The sequence below is a fragment of the Anopheles cruzii genome, chromosome 3 (genome assembly GCF_943734635.1).
Source record: "Anopheles cruzii chromosome 3, idAnoCruzAS_RS32_06, whole genome shotgun sequence".
NCBI classification, from domain to species: Eukaryota; Metazoa; Arthropoda; class Insecta; order Diptera; family Culicidae; genus Anopheles; species Anopheles cruzii.
The window spans coordinates 2,700,501-2,716,812 of record NC_069145.1 but is presented as its reverse complement, the minus strand read 5'-3'; the positions used below and the strand labels follow the sequence as shown (position 1 = coordinate 2,716,812).

Here is a 16,312-nt window from a genome sequence, read left to right as displayed (position 1 = left end):
CTTGACCACTCCGCCGAACAAATGGTTGGCACGGAATTGTCAATTAAAACTGAAGTTACCTTACCGGATCCAGCGAAGGATTTGCACAAGAAGTGTTTTGCTGTTCATCAAGCGAACATGACATATGAATGTTGCGGTGAAATACCGGATGATTTATTCGAGGCAGAAGAAAACTCAATTGCAATCAAATCAGAGGACGAAGAGGTCGATGAGCAGCATCAGCTGCAAACAACGAATGATGTTCTTGATCATGAGCAGGATATTCACAAAACAAATCCTTTGAAATCGATCTGTCAGGATCAGAAAGATCATCCTGTGGCCGTGGCAGACAATACGTGTGATGATGATTCAGCGGCAGAATCAATTCAAAACGTCTTGAGCCCCGAAACTCGGAACGCCCATAGTAAAAGTCTTTCCAAAAACCACAAGCATCAGTGTCCTCATTGTTCATCAAGTTCGCAGTCTCATCTAGGTAAAGATTCATATCCGCACTCATACCGGCGAAAGGCCTTATGTGTGTAAAGTCTGTGACAAAGCCTTCCATTCATCAGGCATCTGCACAACATTCGAAAATTCACAATAAGGACCAACAGCATCAGTGTCCTCATTGTTCATTAAGTTCGCAGTCTATCTAGGTAAAGATTCATATCCGCACTCATACCGGCGAAAGGCCTTATGTGTGTAAAGCTGTGACAAAGCCTTCATTCATCAGGCAGTCTGGCACAACATTCGAAAATTCACAATAAGGACCAACAGTATCAGTGTCCTCATTGTTCGTCAAGTTCGCAGACTCATTTAAGCCTAAAGATTCATATCCGCACTCACACCGGCGAAAGGCCATACCAGTGTAAAGTATGTGACAAAGCGTTCAGTTCATCAGCATCTGCAGACATTCGAAAATTCACAATAAGGACCAACAGCATCAGTGTCCTCATTGTCTTCAAGTTTCGCAAGGTTATCTAGCCTAAAGATTCATATCCGCACTCACATGGCGAAAAGCCATATCAGTGTAAAGTCTGTGACAAAGCCTTCCATCATCAAATCTGCACAACATTCGAAAATTCACAATAAGGACCAACAGTATCAGTGTCCTCATTGTTCATCAATGTTCGCACAGTATATCTAACCTAAAGAACATCTCCGCACTCACACTGGCGAAAAGCCATACCAGTGTAAAGTCTGTGACAAAAGCGTTCAGCAATCAAGCAGTCTAGTCACTCCAAACATCTCGAAAAAGTTCACAAGAAGGGGAAACTCATTAATTCTTTCGTTGTTCATTCAAGTTTGGGTTAGAATAAGTTTGAATTTTGTATCTTAGAATACTAAAATGTATGAATTCGGCGATAGCAGTTAGCAAATGTTCACAAACAGCAACGATCAGAATCAGCTCAATAAAATTAATTTTCTTCTGAAACTGGGTTGTGTATAAAATAAGAAATCTTTAAAATATCGAACGAAAAAAGGAGTGAAATATGGAAAAGAGTTATTAAAATAAACTGAAACTAGGGATAATCAAGAAACACTATCTGTCTCTTTGTTTTTGGCGTTTGTCTGAAAGCATTAACTGCAGATTACTGTTTTATCAAATGCCCTATTCAATGCTTACAAACCAGGGCTTACCAACCCAAAGAGCCAGGTCATCTGTCCCTTGATCTGTCTGTTTGGAGGAAGCAATAAAAGTGGTCTTTCTCCTCTTCAGTTTTGTGTTCGGTAGGGGCGTGAACGTTTAGGTTAATCTTGCAGAATCTGCCTGACAGGCGTCAGGTGCATAGCCTTTCATTTACGGGCCGGTGTGCGGGGTGCAGCCTCAGCTTAAATTAGGAGCTAAAATGTATGTGTGGAAAAGGCGACCAGTGCCACAATGTAGCTGTTTGAACGCTAGTCACTACAGAGTTAGGACTCACCATAAACGCGATCTCCGGGTCGACGATCGCTTGACCGATGATCGCCGGCATCAGTCGTGGACCAACGTCGTAGGCGGTTCCAAGCATGTGGTCGCGGTCGTGGTAGCTACAGTAGATATCGTAGCTACTGCCACGATCTGCGATCCACTTCCTAGCCAACGCATTTCTTGTAGTGCTACGATATCCAGTTGCAACGTGACTAGGGCCCCGTGGCTGTTTAGGAGAAGTAGGGGAGGAAAGCCTATATTCCTGAATGATGTCAGTTCAGCCCTACTCCCTAATTGTCATCTTCTGTATGCCGACGATCTTAAAATGTTTCTGCCTGTTGATAACATTTCGGACTGCATTACCCTTCAGGACCTCATAACTATTTTTGAACGTTGGTGTATCTGCAATGGAATGTCGCTTAATGTAAACAAGTGTAATGTGATATCGTTTTCGCGTAAGAAAGCACCGTTCCTATTTTCGTATAAGTTGCATAGCACTACTATCCCCAGACTTGACTCGGTGCGAGACCTAGGTGTTGTTTTAGATTCTAAGCTTAATTTTATGAGCCATTACGAGGATATAATTAGTAGAGCTCTCAAAGTGCTAGGATTTGTTATATGTATGTCTAAGGAGTTCACCGATGCCATGTGCCTGAAGAATCTGTACATTGCTCTCGTCCGTCCTATCCTTGAGCATGCTTGTGTGGTCTGGAATCCTCAGTCCCAATGCTGGGTGGACGCAATCGAGTCAGTTCAGCGAAGATTCACAAGAGTGGCCTTAGCCAGGACGGGCTGGTACCCATATAATAATCTCCCTTGTTATAACGTAAGATGTCTTTTGCTCGGTATCCGCCCCTTAAGTCACAGGCGTATGTCCTCCTGCGCTCTCTTTATGTTTAAACTCCTAACTGCCAAGATCAGCTCTCCCTTCCTGCTTGAGAAAGTGAACCTTTATGCACCTGCGAGGGTCATACGCAGACGCGCAGATCATCAGTTGGATGTCCTTTCTTCATCTCGTATTGACCCTCTCAACAATATCGCCAGAGCCTACAACCGGGCATCACCGCTACTAAACTTTAATATGTCCGTAAACCTGTGCAAAAATAGTCTTTATTTCTTTAACTTTTGACGTGCACTTTGTTACTCATTACTCTATGCCTGTTTGCTCTACTTATCCTTCTGTTCGTGTGTACGTTATATATCGTTTATCGGCTCTTTTCAATTGTATTATCTTTAAGTTTAGTTATAAGATTCAACTAGGCTTTGTAAGCCCGTTGATGATGATTGTACAAATAAATAAATAAATATCCTTCAAGAGGTGTCGGGATCCTGGCCCATTACAGAACCGTAAAGCCCAGAAAAGCCCTAAGCGTAAATCATAGAAACGTTTTAAATTAAATGATCGAAATGAGTGCCCTCAGTGCCACTCAAACTACCTCAGGAAGAGGATCTCAGGAGTGCCATTGTTTACGAATTTTCGACGCCCAGGAGCTGTCAAAATTCGAAGGATTGTCAAAAGGCAAAACTATTGAAGCAAACATTGTTTAATAAACAAGTGCAAAGTGGATTTACAGAATCACCTTAATAAACGATTGCAGTTAAAATGGAGTCTTCGGCAGTGATTAAGGAAGAGGATGGTGTTGAGTAAGTTAGTGTTCAATAGTGATTAAAAGGTATGATAGTGAATTATTTTACAGAACGGCAAAAGTATGTCGATGCTGTCTGTCTAACGATGATGCTTTGGAGCCTCTAGCGAACGAAGATTCCGGACAGTGCAACCTTCAAAAGCTCTCCGAATGCACCGGTGCTCAGGTAGTACTTAGTAACACACAATTCACCCTGTGCCACAAGGAAGACTGTTCTATGAGACTCTTGTTTTTACAGATTAATTTCTCTCCTGGAGTTCCATCGTATTTGTGCACGATGTGCGAAGCGCGTTTGAAAGAAGGAAAGATGAATCTGTTTCGCTGGAGATGCAATGAAAAAAATGATTTGGTCGATAGATTTATCGAACAACAGAACACAGTTAAGAACGAAGTAGAAATCACTCAAGAACATCTTAACCACTCTGCCGAACAAATGATCGGCACAGAGATGTCAATTAAAACTGAAGTGACCTCACCGGATACACAAAAGGATTTGCGCTTGAATCGGAAGTGTTTGACTGTTCATCAAGCGAATAGGACATATGAATGCTGTGGTAAAATACCTGATGATTTATTCGAGGCAGAGGAAAATCCAATTGCAATCAAATCAGAGAGCGAAGAGGTAGGAGTTCAGGATCAGCTGCAAACAACAAATGATATTCTGGATCATGAACAGGATAACCGCAAAAGCCATCGCAAAAAACAAAAGCACCTCTGTCCTCATTGTTCATCAATGTTCGCACAGTCATCTGACCTAAAGATTCATATCCGCACTCACACTGGCGAAAAGCCATATCAGTGTAAAGTATGTGACAAAGCCTTCCATTCATCTAGCATTCTGGCAGTACATTCGAAAATTCACAACAAGGACAAACAGCATCAGTGTCCTCACTGTCCGTCAATGTTCGCACAGTCATCTAAGCTAAAGAATCATATCCGCATTCACACTGGCGAAAAGCCATACCAGTGTAAAGTCTGTGACAAAGCCTTTCGTTCATCAGGCAATCTGGCACAACATTCGATAATTCACAATAAGGACCAACAGTATCAGTGTCCTCATTGTTCGTCAAAGTTCGCAGACTCATTTAAGCTAAAGATTCATATCCGCACTCACAATGGCGAAAAGCCATACCAGTGTAAAGTCTGTGACAAAGCCTTTCGTTCATCAGGCAATCTGACAGAACATTCGAAAATTCACAATAAGGACCAACAGCATCAGTGCCCCCATTGTGCATCAAAATTCACATACTCATCTAACCTAAAGATTCATATTCGCACTCACACCGGCGAAAAGCCATACCAGTGTAAAGTCTGTGAAAAAGCGTTCGGTCAATCAAGCAGTCTAATACGTCACTCCAAAGTTCACAAGAAGGGAGAAACTCATTAATTCTTTCGTTGTTCATTCAAGTTTGGGTTAGAATAAATTTGAATTTTGTATCTTAGAATACTAAAACGTATGAATTCGGCGATAGCAGTTAGCATAATTTCACAAACAGCAACGATCAGAATCAGCTCAATAACATTAATTTTCTTCTGAAACTGGGTTGTGTATGAAATAAGAAATCTTTAAAATATCGAAAGAAAAAAGGAGTGAAATATGGAAAAGAGTTATTAAAATAAACTGAAACTAGGGATAATCAAGAAACACTATCTGTCTCTTTGTTTTTGGCGTTTGTCTGAAAACATTAACTGCAGATTACTGTTTTATCAAATGCCCTATTCAATGCCTACAAACCAGGACTTACCAATCCAAAGAGCCAGGGCATCTGTCCAGTTCTTTTGGAGGATGCCATAGAAGTGGTCTTTCTCCTCCTCAGTTTTGTCTTCGGTAGAGGCGTGAACGTTTAGGTTAATTTTGCAGAATCTGCCTGACAGGCGTCAGGTGCATACCCTTTCATTTACGGGCCGGTGTGGGGGGTGCAGCCTCAGCTTAAATTAGGAGCTAAAATGTATGCGTGGAAAAGGCGACCAGTGCCACAATGTAGCTGAGTGAACGCTAGTCACTACAGAGTTAGGACTCACCATAAACGCGATCTCCGGGTCGACGATCGTTTGACCGATGATCGCCGGCATCAGTCGTGGACCAACGTCGTAGGCGGTTCCAAGCATGTGGTCGCGGTCGTGGTAGCTACAGTAGATATCGTAGCTACTGTCACGCCTATTCTGCGAACCGCTTCCTAGCCAACGCATTTCTTGTAGTGCTACGATATCCAGTTGCAACGTGACTAGGGCCCCTGGCTGTTTAGGAGAAGTAGGGGAGGAAAGCCTATATATCCTTCAAGAGGTGTCGGGATCCTGGCCCATTACAGAACCGTAAAGCCCAGAAGAGCCCTAACCGTAAATCATAGAATCGTTTTGAATTATATGATCGAAATGAGTGCCCTCAGTGCCACTCAAACTACCTCAGGAGCGCCGTTGTTTACGAATTTTCGACGCCCAGGAGCTGTCAAAAATCGACCGATTGTCAAAAGGCAGACACCTTTGAAGCAAACTTGGTTTAATAAACAAGTGCAAAGTGGACGCATTTACAGAATCGCTTAAATAAACGAGTGCAATTAAAATGGACTCTTCGGCATTGATTAAACAAGAGGATGGTGTTGAGTAAGTTGGTGTTCAATAGTGATTCAAAGGTATGATAGCGAATTATTTTCCAGAAGCGCAAAAATATGTAGACGGTGTATGTCGACTCGTGATGCTTTCGATGCTCTAACGCGCGACGAATCCGGACAGTTTACCGGTCTACAGGTAGCAAAAATTGTAGCAACAGACTTCGCTCGTTGTTCTACAAGAAAAACTGCTCTATGAGTATCTTATTTTTACAGATTGAATTCTCCCCTGGAATTCCATCGTATTTGTGCACGATGTGCGGATCGCGTTTGAAAAAGATGGATCGGTTAAGTTGGCGATGCAATGAAAAGAATGATTTGGTCGATAAATTTATCGAACAGCAAAACACAGCGAAGAACGAGTCAGAAATCGCTCAAGACCATTTCGCCCACTCTGCCGAACAAACGATCGGCACAGAATTGTCAATTAAAACTGCAGTGACCTCACCGGATGCAGCGAAGGATTTGCACTTGAATCAGAAGTGTTTTGCTGTTCATCAAGCGAATAGGACATATGAATGTTGTGGCAAAATACCTGATGATTTATTCGAGGCAGAAGAAAATCCAATTGCAATCAAATCAGAATACGAAGAGGGCGATGAGCAGCATCAGCTGCAAACAACGAATGATGTTCTGGATAACCCCAACAGCCATCGGAAAAAACAAAAGCACCAATGCCCTCATTGTTCATCAATGTTCGCGGACTCTTACAAATTGAAAATCCACATCCGCACTCACACTGGTGAAAGGCCATACCAGTGTAAAGTCTGTGAGAAGGCATTCCATTCATCACAGCACCTAGCACAACATTCGAAAATTCATAATAAGGACCAACACCATCAGTGTCCTCACTGTTCATCAATGTTCGCACGGTCATCTAAGCTAAAGAATCATATCCGCACTCACACTGGCGAAAAGCCGGACATTTGTAAAGTCTGTGACAAAGCGTTCAGGTCATCAGACAACCTGGCAGAACATTTGAAAACTCACAATAAGGACCAACAGCTGCAGTGTCCTCATTGTTCATCAAAATTCACGCAAGTTTACAAATTGAAAATCCATATTCGCACTCACACTGGTGAAAGGCCGTACGTGTGTAAAGTCTGTGACAAAGCGTTTAGCCAATCAAGCAATCTGGCAGTACATTCGAAAATTCACAATAAGGACCAACAGCATCAGTGTCCTCATTGTTCATCAATGTTCACACAGTCATTTGTGCTAAAGAATCATATCCGCACTCACACCGGCGAAAAGCCATACCAGTGTAAAGTCTGTGAAAAAGCGTTCGGTCAATCAAGCAGTCTAATACGTCACTCCAATGTTCACAAGAAGGAAGAACCTAACTAGTCTTCAGTGTTCATTCAAGTTTGGGTTAGAATAAGTTTGAATACTAAAACGTATGAATTCGGCGATAGCAGTTAGCATAATTTCACAAACAGCAACGATCTGAATCAGCTCAATAAAATTAATTTTCTTCTGAAACTGAGTTGTGTATAAATTAAGAAATCTTTCAAATATCGAAAGAAAAAAGGAGTGAAATATGGAAAAGAGTTATTAAAATAAATTAGGGATAATCAAGAAACACTACCTGTCTCTTTGTTTTTGGCGTTTGTCTGAAAGCATTAACTGCAGATTACTGTTTTATCAAATGCCCTATTCAATGCTTACAAACCAGGGCTTACCAACCCAAAGAGCCAGGTCATCTGTCCAGTTCTTTTGGAGGAAGCAATAAAAGTGGTCTTTCTCCTCCTCCGTTTTGTCTTCGGTAGTGTTGCGAGTTGTTTTCTTATTGAATAAAGTAATTTTTCTACCTTGGTTTTATCGTTGTTCGAAAACTTGATACATACTGTAACTGAATTGTGAATTTGAAAAGTGCCATCTGTGAGAAAAGGTTTTACAATTACAACTTCCTACCCCCCCACTCAAAACGGACAAATGTGTGTTTATTTGCTCCACTCCAAACTCCAAACAAACTAATGAGAAGCTGTCATTCGGCGAAAAGTAATTGCAAAACGCGACCGTCTCTGTTTCGGTGAGACAAAGTTTAGCGATGTGGTAATTCATTTTAGTTAAGACAAACCACTCACCGTTTTCTACCGGTTTCAGATTCTCCCTGCTTACTATTAAATCAACGGAAAGATGATTGCAAACGCCACCGTTCCCCGTTTGGCATCTGTGGCCGCTCAGGCTCTGCAGCGCCGAACGTACTTCTCGGTTACTAGCTCCCTGCCGCAGGTTCGCGTATCCCTTGGGGTAAGTGTCCGCTCACCGGACCTTGGAACCTAGGCAAGGCGCCAACGGCACGGAAGTGTTGAAACAACGGCCGAAATCATGCCTCCCGGTTCTCACATAACTACACAAACTTTTGTCGGCCACCAGTACGTTACGTAATATTTTGCCTTTTCGTAGGAAAAGGTCGTCCACGGTTTGGCCATCTTCGGGGGAGTTCTCGCGTACCCGGTTTGGGTCGTAACTCACGTTCGCGAGTACAAGGGCGAGCACTAAGCGCAACGGGGCAACATTCTAGTAATATGTAACAGTCGCGGTCCGTGTGCCTCGCAACCCATCGGCGATCAGGCACCATCGTTGGCAGTATGAATAAATGCAAGGATGATCGATGATCAGATCGATTTCAAAAAGCGTTTTTATTTCTTTTCAAAAGAAATTGTTTAATGGTTTTTTCATTTTTTTGTTTGGATTGAGTTTTCTTCCGTACTATGCGTCTATGTTTAAGAAAAAATCTGGATTCGATCTTAATTGTTGGTTCTTTCGGTTTTTTTTCTTCTGTGTATATATATATCGCCACTTTCTTAAACATTAACCGTCCATCTGCCGAGCGACGATGCTCCCATTGTATCTTCTAAATGATTTTTGTTTATCGATATCCTGTTATCGGTTTTAGCTTGTGTAATGCAATATTTTTCTATTCAACAGTTTAAGAACAAAACCATTCGAACGGATCTAAACGGGCAAGGTGTCGGTTTGACCACGTGCGTAAGTATGATTGAGTTCCTTCACGGACACGTTTCGCTGTCCGCCGAAAAGCGAGGATCGTAAACGGCAGGATATTTCGAGGGGAATGGAAAACCGACGAAGTTGATAACGCGCTTCAAACACTGTTCGCTTACATTAGCAGAGATTACCGTGTACGTGTACGAAAGGGTTTTGCTTTAGCATCGTGTTACTTGTTTAGTTCGATTTGTTTGACTAGGCGATCGTAAGTGCAGTTTAGAACGTTAACGGCATTGTTTCGCGACTGCCTGCATGTGGTTACATCGTCCGGCGGAGATTGGGCTGTGCAGACTCTTCTCCAGGCCATTCTTGCGCCACTGGTCGCTGGACGTCGCACAATGGATTATTTAGACCTAGGCGCATGTTGAACTGCTTCCTGAGTGTTCATTGATTTGATAAAGGAAGGAGATCTATTTGAAACTGTGTTTGTGAGTTTCGTTTGAATGTTTCCTTCCGTTTAAGTTTCGGTATTTGTATGTTTTACATGGCAGTGATGGAAAAACAATGCGAACAATGCTGCTCCGGTCACCACTTTCAGTCACAGGGATATCACAATCTTCATGCAACGTTTCGCGCTCATCGTTCAAACACCGGCCCTATCTTTGCAATCGGTCCATCTCGCGTGCGAACACGTTGCATTCTAGTACGGTCACGCGTACTGCGATGTGTGGCGTTCCTTTAATTTAAACATCGGACTCTCTACTTATTCAGTGATGAATGTCGCAATCGATCCTACGTTAGGTTTGCCAAATTATTGCGATCGAATAAACTAGCAAACTGGTACCACTTTTACCACCACGTACCCCGCGCAACTTTTCTCGTTCGTCGTTTTGGGAAGTTTTTTTTGTCTGTCATTTTATGCGATGCAAATACTTGATTGGTATGTTTTGAGATAAGAGTTTTTCCTTTCTTCTTTCGGCTGTGTGTTCATCGTTTTGAGATAGATAAGAGAGATTAATAAAGCTGACTAAGTATTTCTTTTCTGCTGTTGTGATCCTGGTGCCTCCTCCACCGACGGCTGTTTATGGTTTACGTTGCCCGCCCTAGAACCATACACATCACAGACTGGAAGATTAGTGCATGGAACAACCGTCGAAGGATTCGTTTGAGTTTAAGGTACAAAAACTTTGTTAATAAGTACACGGCGAACTTGCATTGGTTGGTTGCGGCTGTTTTCTTGTTGTGTTGAGTTTATGCATGATAACACTGCTCGTACCGACGGCGTATAATAATAACTATGTAAGAATGTAAATGTAGTTTGTCCATTTTGGTAAGCTATTTCACGCCAGATGCGTCTCACTCGTTTTATTTATACAGCAAATCGCTATTCCGCGTAGGAAAGTTGAGTATTCTCTGACTAGGCGACACGTAACCGGAGTGGTTCACCGTTGCACAAGTTTGAAAGTAGAAACCAATGCAGAAAGAGTATTGGGTTTGCTAGGAAAAATGCAACATTAAAATAGCACTGCTCAGTAAACTAAATACTGTCGAAATGTTAAAGTTTAAGAATAAATTTGCAACAATGTCCCAGTGTTTGAGCTAACTGCAGTTTAACATTCTAACACTCTTGACGAGCGAACGCATCGTATTATGTTGTGATGCTAAAACAAACCAGCTTACTTAGACCAACCACTTTGTATGCTGATCATACAAAGCTCGAGCAGCACTAGCGGTAGTGAAACAAGTTAATTACATAGGAAAATAGGTTTGGTGTGCAAATGTGAGAAACTGCTATTTTGGGACTAATTCTCCGGGCCTTAGTGACTCATTTTCGACGGATGGGAAGCGGATGTGCTCTGTGAACGGTTGTCGGGTTTCCTTGTGTTCGCACCGCTCACCGTCCGCAATGTGAACTATGTGTGTTGCAAAGTACGCATGAGAAAAAGGTGGCATTTTAGTAGTAAATCGCTATCTAGTTATTTCTTCTACTCCTCAAACTTTATAATGCATTTGTGTTTGCGCTTCATTTGTTCACGATTCTATTTGCGAAGGATTGTTTGTTTTTTTCTAGTTTTCATGTTTTTTCTTCTTCAACAATTTCATAGTCCATAATTAATATGCAAGAGGGTTTGAGTGAAACAAAATCCAATGTTCTCAAGCAGCGCTACGTAGCTGCAATGTTGGGTTGCACCAGTCGTTGCACCGTTCCATGCCGCGTTAATCTTAACGATCGCACTAATCTACGTTGAAGTCCTCGAAAACTATTCGCAGCGCCCAGCGACGACCTGTTTAAGTGTTTTGTTTCGCCGTTAAAGATGCTGAAACTAGGTTTGTTTTGTTTCTCTAGACTACAGTCTTATTTCCAACCATCCGTCGCCGATTCCGAGTGGATAAATAGGAAATTTATGTATGTTTCGGGTCAACATGTGTTTAGTTATTTTCTTTCACTATACTACCGCGCTGATCGTGCAGGTGTCTTTGTGTGATGACTAGTATAAGTTTTTCCCTTACCCCTACTGTTCCAGCATTAACATCGCCACGTGCGTGGGCTATAATGTATTAATTTTCCGCACCCTTCCATTAAGCTGATTGCGCACAGCGACGAACTCAAGTATCAAACAGTCAGCCTGAGCTACGCTAACTCCCGCAACGGATTTTCGAACAAACGAGGGGAACCGTCCATTTCGCAAAAGGACACGGAACTGTTGTGAGTGGAAAGTAACCCAAACAATTGTGCTATCGAACGAAACTAAGCCGAACGAACGGTTTCGATGCGTTCGGTTTGCGTTTGTTTGTGCTTTCGGCTTATTCGGCCGACTTGCTGCGAAACAAATGTTCTAGAGCGAGTAAATTCGGGAGAAAGATCGAATATTTACATTCAAACGGCGCCGAAAATGATCCAATCTAAACGTGAACGAGCGTGACCTACAAAAGTATATCCTACATGGTTCCCACAAATGTTAAAATGAGTCAATGATATCGAAGGCGTTGGCAATGCTGTTCACCTGTTCGACCACCCTCCACTTGTACTTTAGCGCTTTCTCCGTAAACGGATCGTCCGTCTGAATATCGAGGTTCTCGATCGTGTTGGGCAGCACCAGGCGGAAGGCGTGCAGAAACATTCGTGGCGGCGACGTGTCGATCTTGAGACTGTACGTGTAGTCACCGACGATGACGTGACCGATCTGGGCGCAGTGCAACCGCAACTGGTGCCGCCGGCCCGTGATTGGCCGCAAAAGAACTTTGGTGACCGGCTTTCCATTGTAGTAGCCCCGATCCAACACCAGCACCTTCGTAATGCTGCGTCGCGGGTTTTGGCAGCGTTCCTCTTCGAGGATAGTACACATTTTTTTGCTGGTGTCCTTAAACCGAATGTCCTCTCCTGCAATGTACAATGGTAGGTTGAACCAAATTAGCCCTTGAGGGATTCGATGCAGTTGATATTTCCTTTTTGGTGCACGCTTTTGCTGATGATTTCAGGCTCATTCGGCTATGGATTGTTACTTTCGACACTTCGAAGGAATCGAAAAAAAAGTCAAACGAAAGCTTACCTATCGCTATGTCGATCACCTCCTCGTCGAAATCGGTGTGACCGCGTAGCAACGCTAGATAATACTTTCGAGCTCGTTGCTCTTCAAAAACCTGGCACACCTCCTTGCAGGCATTTTTGTTCAACGGAATGCACAATATCCCACTCGTGGCGAAGTCCAGCCGATGGGCAAAGTAAAAGTCGTGCGTTAGATTATCCTGTACGTACTCAGGAAACTGTTTGCGCATGATCGTTTGCACCGTTTTCTATGAAGGGACCAGAAAAAAGATGGTAAGCATTAAGACAAGCGCGCACAATCTGTATTGTGCGGACACATTTGCGGACTGCCGTACCTTTTTGGTGTCGTTCGAGTTGATCAGCAGATCGTGCTTTTTGTTGATCACTAGAAAGTTACCGCTGGTGTACAGCACGTCCACCGTTTCGTCCTTCTTCTTGTAGTTGTTGCCCTCGCAGAGTGAAAGAATAAAGTTGACGAAGCGATCGCATAGCACAAGGAAAGCTTTGACGATTTTCTCCACCAGGCCGGTGGAGAAGAACTGAACTATGCGCTCTACAATTTCATCTATCATTCTGAGGAGTGATGCTCACTCGCGCGCGGCGGGGGGCAGGCTCGGGGACGGTTTGGGCCCGTTTTGGCAACGGTCGCGAAGCGTGGCAACTCTGTGTTGACCCGATGCCTGACAGCGCACAGATCCTTCCGAGCAAACGAGAGTGACCCTGTTCTAGAATCCTAGCTGCTTATTAATTCACGCTGCATCCTCGTGCAGGCGCGACGTCGAAGTGCTGTCGAGTGCCGTGGCTTGTGCAGTGTGCTCCTTTCTCGGATCGACCTTTTTTCCCATCGACACGCAACGTAGCGAACAGAAGTGGACCGAGAAACGGTTCGGGGAAAACACAATCCTGACGGGGTCGATTCCGGGCGCTCGTGCTTTTTCGTTCACTTTTTGTTGCACACTTGCGTCTGGTGTTGACACAGCCTTCACACCGCCACCCCGCTGGTGGTGGTGTTGTTGCTATTGTTGCTATTGTGGCCAGTGCGAGAGGCTGTTTCGGTGGCGGATTTTCCCACTGCTAACCGCATGGGAACAACGGACACGCAGCAACGACGGCACGCAAGGTACGCCTTTCGATTGCGAATTCCTACACTGGCCAGGGTTTTTTTGCGGACGGCTCGTTCCGTTTTTTCCCCGTTCATCACAAATACACCAGCAGCTCGCACCAGCACCGAATCCTTTTTTCTACCACACTGGTTTTCCCATAATCCTGCGATGACTGCTCTCATTCGGGAAATCGGTTGTGCTATAAAATACTCCGGACTGTCGAATTCGAGATGTCACATTTGAATCCGCCGCACAGCTTCAATCGATAAAGCGCGGTACGATCCGCGAAATTGATTTGGGAGCACAATTTAGGCAATAATTGAGATCGGACAAACTCTTGCTTTGCGTTACAAATTATTACATTCGCAATTGGTTCCATTTGGTCGATCACCGTCCGCGTGTTTAAACGTAAACAACGCAAACACAAAACCGCGCGACGAAGAAAAACTAGAAGCTGGCGCCAGCTGTCAGATAAACGTCAGCCGAAAACGTCCTGTGTAGTTTTGCATCGAACGGTTCGGTTGCAATTTTTTATGTGGCTCGTTTTGCACAACTCAAGGTTTCCAAGCTCGTTGGAACCGGTGTGGAACGGCTGAAAAGGGTGAATCGATCCGCAGCAAGTATATTGTGCGCGGTTTTTTCCGAAAAGGAAAATATCCACCCGAGAACGGTGGTGCGGAAGTGTTTGCGGCAGAAGGAAGCAGTTTGCAAGATTCGCACAATGTTCCGCGGTTTGTGATAAGTGAAAATGTGCCAACAACTTCCTTGAGGTGCTGACGTTAGCAAACAGCCGAATCGTGTAATCGATAAGCGTCATCCGATCCGGCCAGCATTCGCAAATCGGAGCATTGAACGGAGCAGTCCTTGGAATTGTTTGTCAAAGTGCGAGTGTGTTTCTCTTCGTTAAAAAAAGTTGGCCGTGCATTTCCTAGGAAGGAAGTTTCCCTATCGGATTCTTGGAACATGCTTCCCCATGCTGTTGGTCGTTTGAAAATGCATACATCCTGTCACGCCAGCGAACTCGTTTACCCCGCCGGTAACGCGACCGAGCTGCTGCTTCTGCATGGCTACGATGGCCATGCTTTCCCGGCCGTGAGCATCACGGTTGGGGGCTCCAGTTAATGCCGGTAAGTAGCGTGAACATCGCATCATCACAAGACAAAACTAAACCTATAGAAGCTGGAGTTCAATCGTTTGCTTTCAAAAGAAGAGACACGCCATTATTTGAAAATCACACATCATCGAGGAAAATCGTACGTGCATTTGCTTTGGGTGTACAGCAACCATGGCGACGGCGACTGAAGCTTTTCTGTCGTTATTGAAGCAATCACTTATGCAATTCCTAATCCCTTCTACATTTTAGTCGGTGCCCATGAGGGAAAATTATGAAAATTGTGAAAATTTCCAAAATAATTTATACGTCTGTTTGGGTTCTATCGCTTGGATTGTGCCCATTTCTGACGACGTCTCCTAAATCAGCAATTTGTCCTATTCGAGATAACGAACGCATGACAGTAGCGATTTATCAATACTCTTGTCTAATGCCTATCGGGACATGATGAAGCAGAATTTGGTAAATTTTGCTACAATGATAGTTCGCAGGTTCGCCGAAATATGTTCATCCTTATCAGCTCTTGTAGCATTACAACATATTCTACTTTTAAACGTTGCTCGAATAATCTACTCGTTCCGTCGCGAAAGGCATTAGTATGCGTCTTGTTAGTCGTACGTCAATTTGAAAAAACCATCCAAGAACTCTGATTCTTGTTGAGCATAAAACCGATACGTTTCAAACATTATTTATGTGGTGCACAAATCTGTAACATTCAAATACTACTCCTTGTGGACAGTTTGACTGTTTGGAAGAAATGAAAGTAATGGAACATCACATCACCATAGTCAAAGAAAACTGTTTCCCGATTGTTCTTGGCCACAGTAGCATCTCACACTCGCAGTTGCTTCTGCGAGGCATGTCTTGCTGATAGCTTAATGATTCACAACTCACATAGCTGCACGTTATCGTAGCACCCGTCATGGGTCCGAAGGCCTTCGGTATTCCGCGGAAGCGGATTCTTTCATATCCCCTTTCGGTCGGCATGATCGGCAAGTTGGGCATCGATTTTCTTCAACCACAAGCGCCCACGAAAACCGCACAACGGCAAAGGAATGTTGGCCGAACCGTACCGAAAGTTGAATGAAGCAGGAAAATTCACAACTATGTGCGGAAAGTGACGAAGCCAAAAGGAAGCGCTCCCACACCGACAAATACTTGTGGCGCGCCGTTTGTGACGCACGTTTGCGGTGTGAAGTACGTGCGAGGATAACGACCGCAATAGGATTCCTTCTAGGTCCCAAGGTGGTGTGAGGGTAATGTTCCGGTTGGATATCACTTTATTGCTTACATTATAACTTCGGTAAGGCCGCATTTTGAATAATAATCATTTGAACTGTGTGTTTACAGCCTTTGGAAGAAATCTGGGAAAGTTTAAGCGGCCGATGCGAACGTAAGCGATTGTACCTGTGTTGCGTATAACAGTTTGGGTTCACTCCACCGCTGTCAACTCAAC

At 43.7% G+C, this 16,312-nt stretch overlaps 4 protein-coding genes across 4 annotated transcripts in view; 3 read left to right on the top strand and 1 right to left on the bottom strand.

Annotated features, from left to right (window-relative positions):
- The window catches only part of LOC128274907 (glycerol-3-phosphate dehydrogenase, mitochondrial), a 281,955-nt gene that overhangs the window by 103,198 nt on the left and 162,445 nt on the right, over nt 1-16,312 (top strand). The gene's annotated exons all lie outside the window — the stretch shown is intronic.
- LOC128274945 (uncharacterized) lies at nt 3,848-8,767 on the top strand. Its single transcript, XM_053013296.1, has 3 exons — nt 3,848-3,858; nt 8,250-8,396; nt 8,553-8,767. The coding sequence occupies exons 2-3, from the start codon at nt 8,283-8,285 to the stop codon at nt 8,646-8,648; spliced, it is 210 nt and encodes a 69-aa protein (XP_052869256.1). The 5' UTR covers nt 3,848-3,858; nt 8,250-8,282; the 3' UTR covers nt 8,649-8,767.
- Nucleotides 11,794-13,214, bottom strand: LOC128274931 (RNA pseudouridylate synthase domain-containing protein 1-like). Its single transcript, XM_053013277.1, has 3 exons — nt 12,978-13,214; nt 12,647-12,890; nt 11,794-12,477 (listed from the first exon to the last, which is right to left on the bottom strand). The coding sequence occupies exons 1-3, from the start codon at nt 13,212-13,214 to the stop codon at nt 12,056-12,058; spliced, it is 903 nt and encodes a 300-aa protein (XP_052869237.1). The 3' UTR covers nt 11,794-12,055.
- The window catches only part of LOC128274914 (vesicular glutamate transporter 3), a 9,864-nt gene continuing 8,310 nt past the window's right edge, over nt 14,759-16,312 (top strand). The window contains exon 1 of the mRNA XM_053013258.1: nt 14,759-14,872. The gene's annotated coding sequence lies outside the window, so the exon portion shown is untranslated. The remainder of the gene's footprint in view (nt 14,873-16,312) is intronic.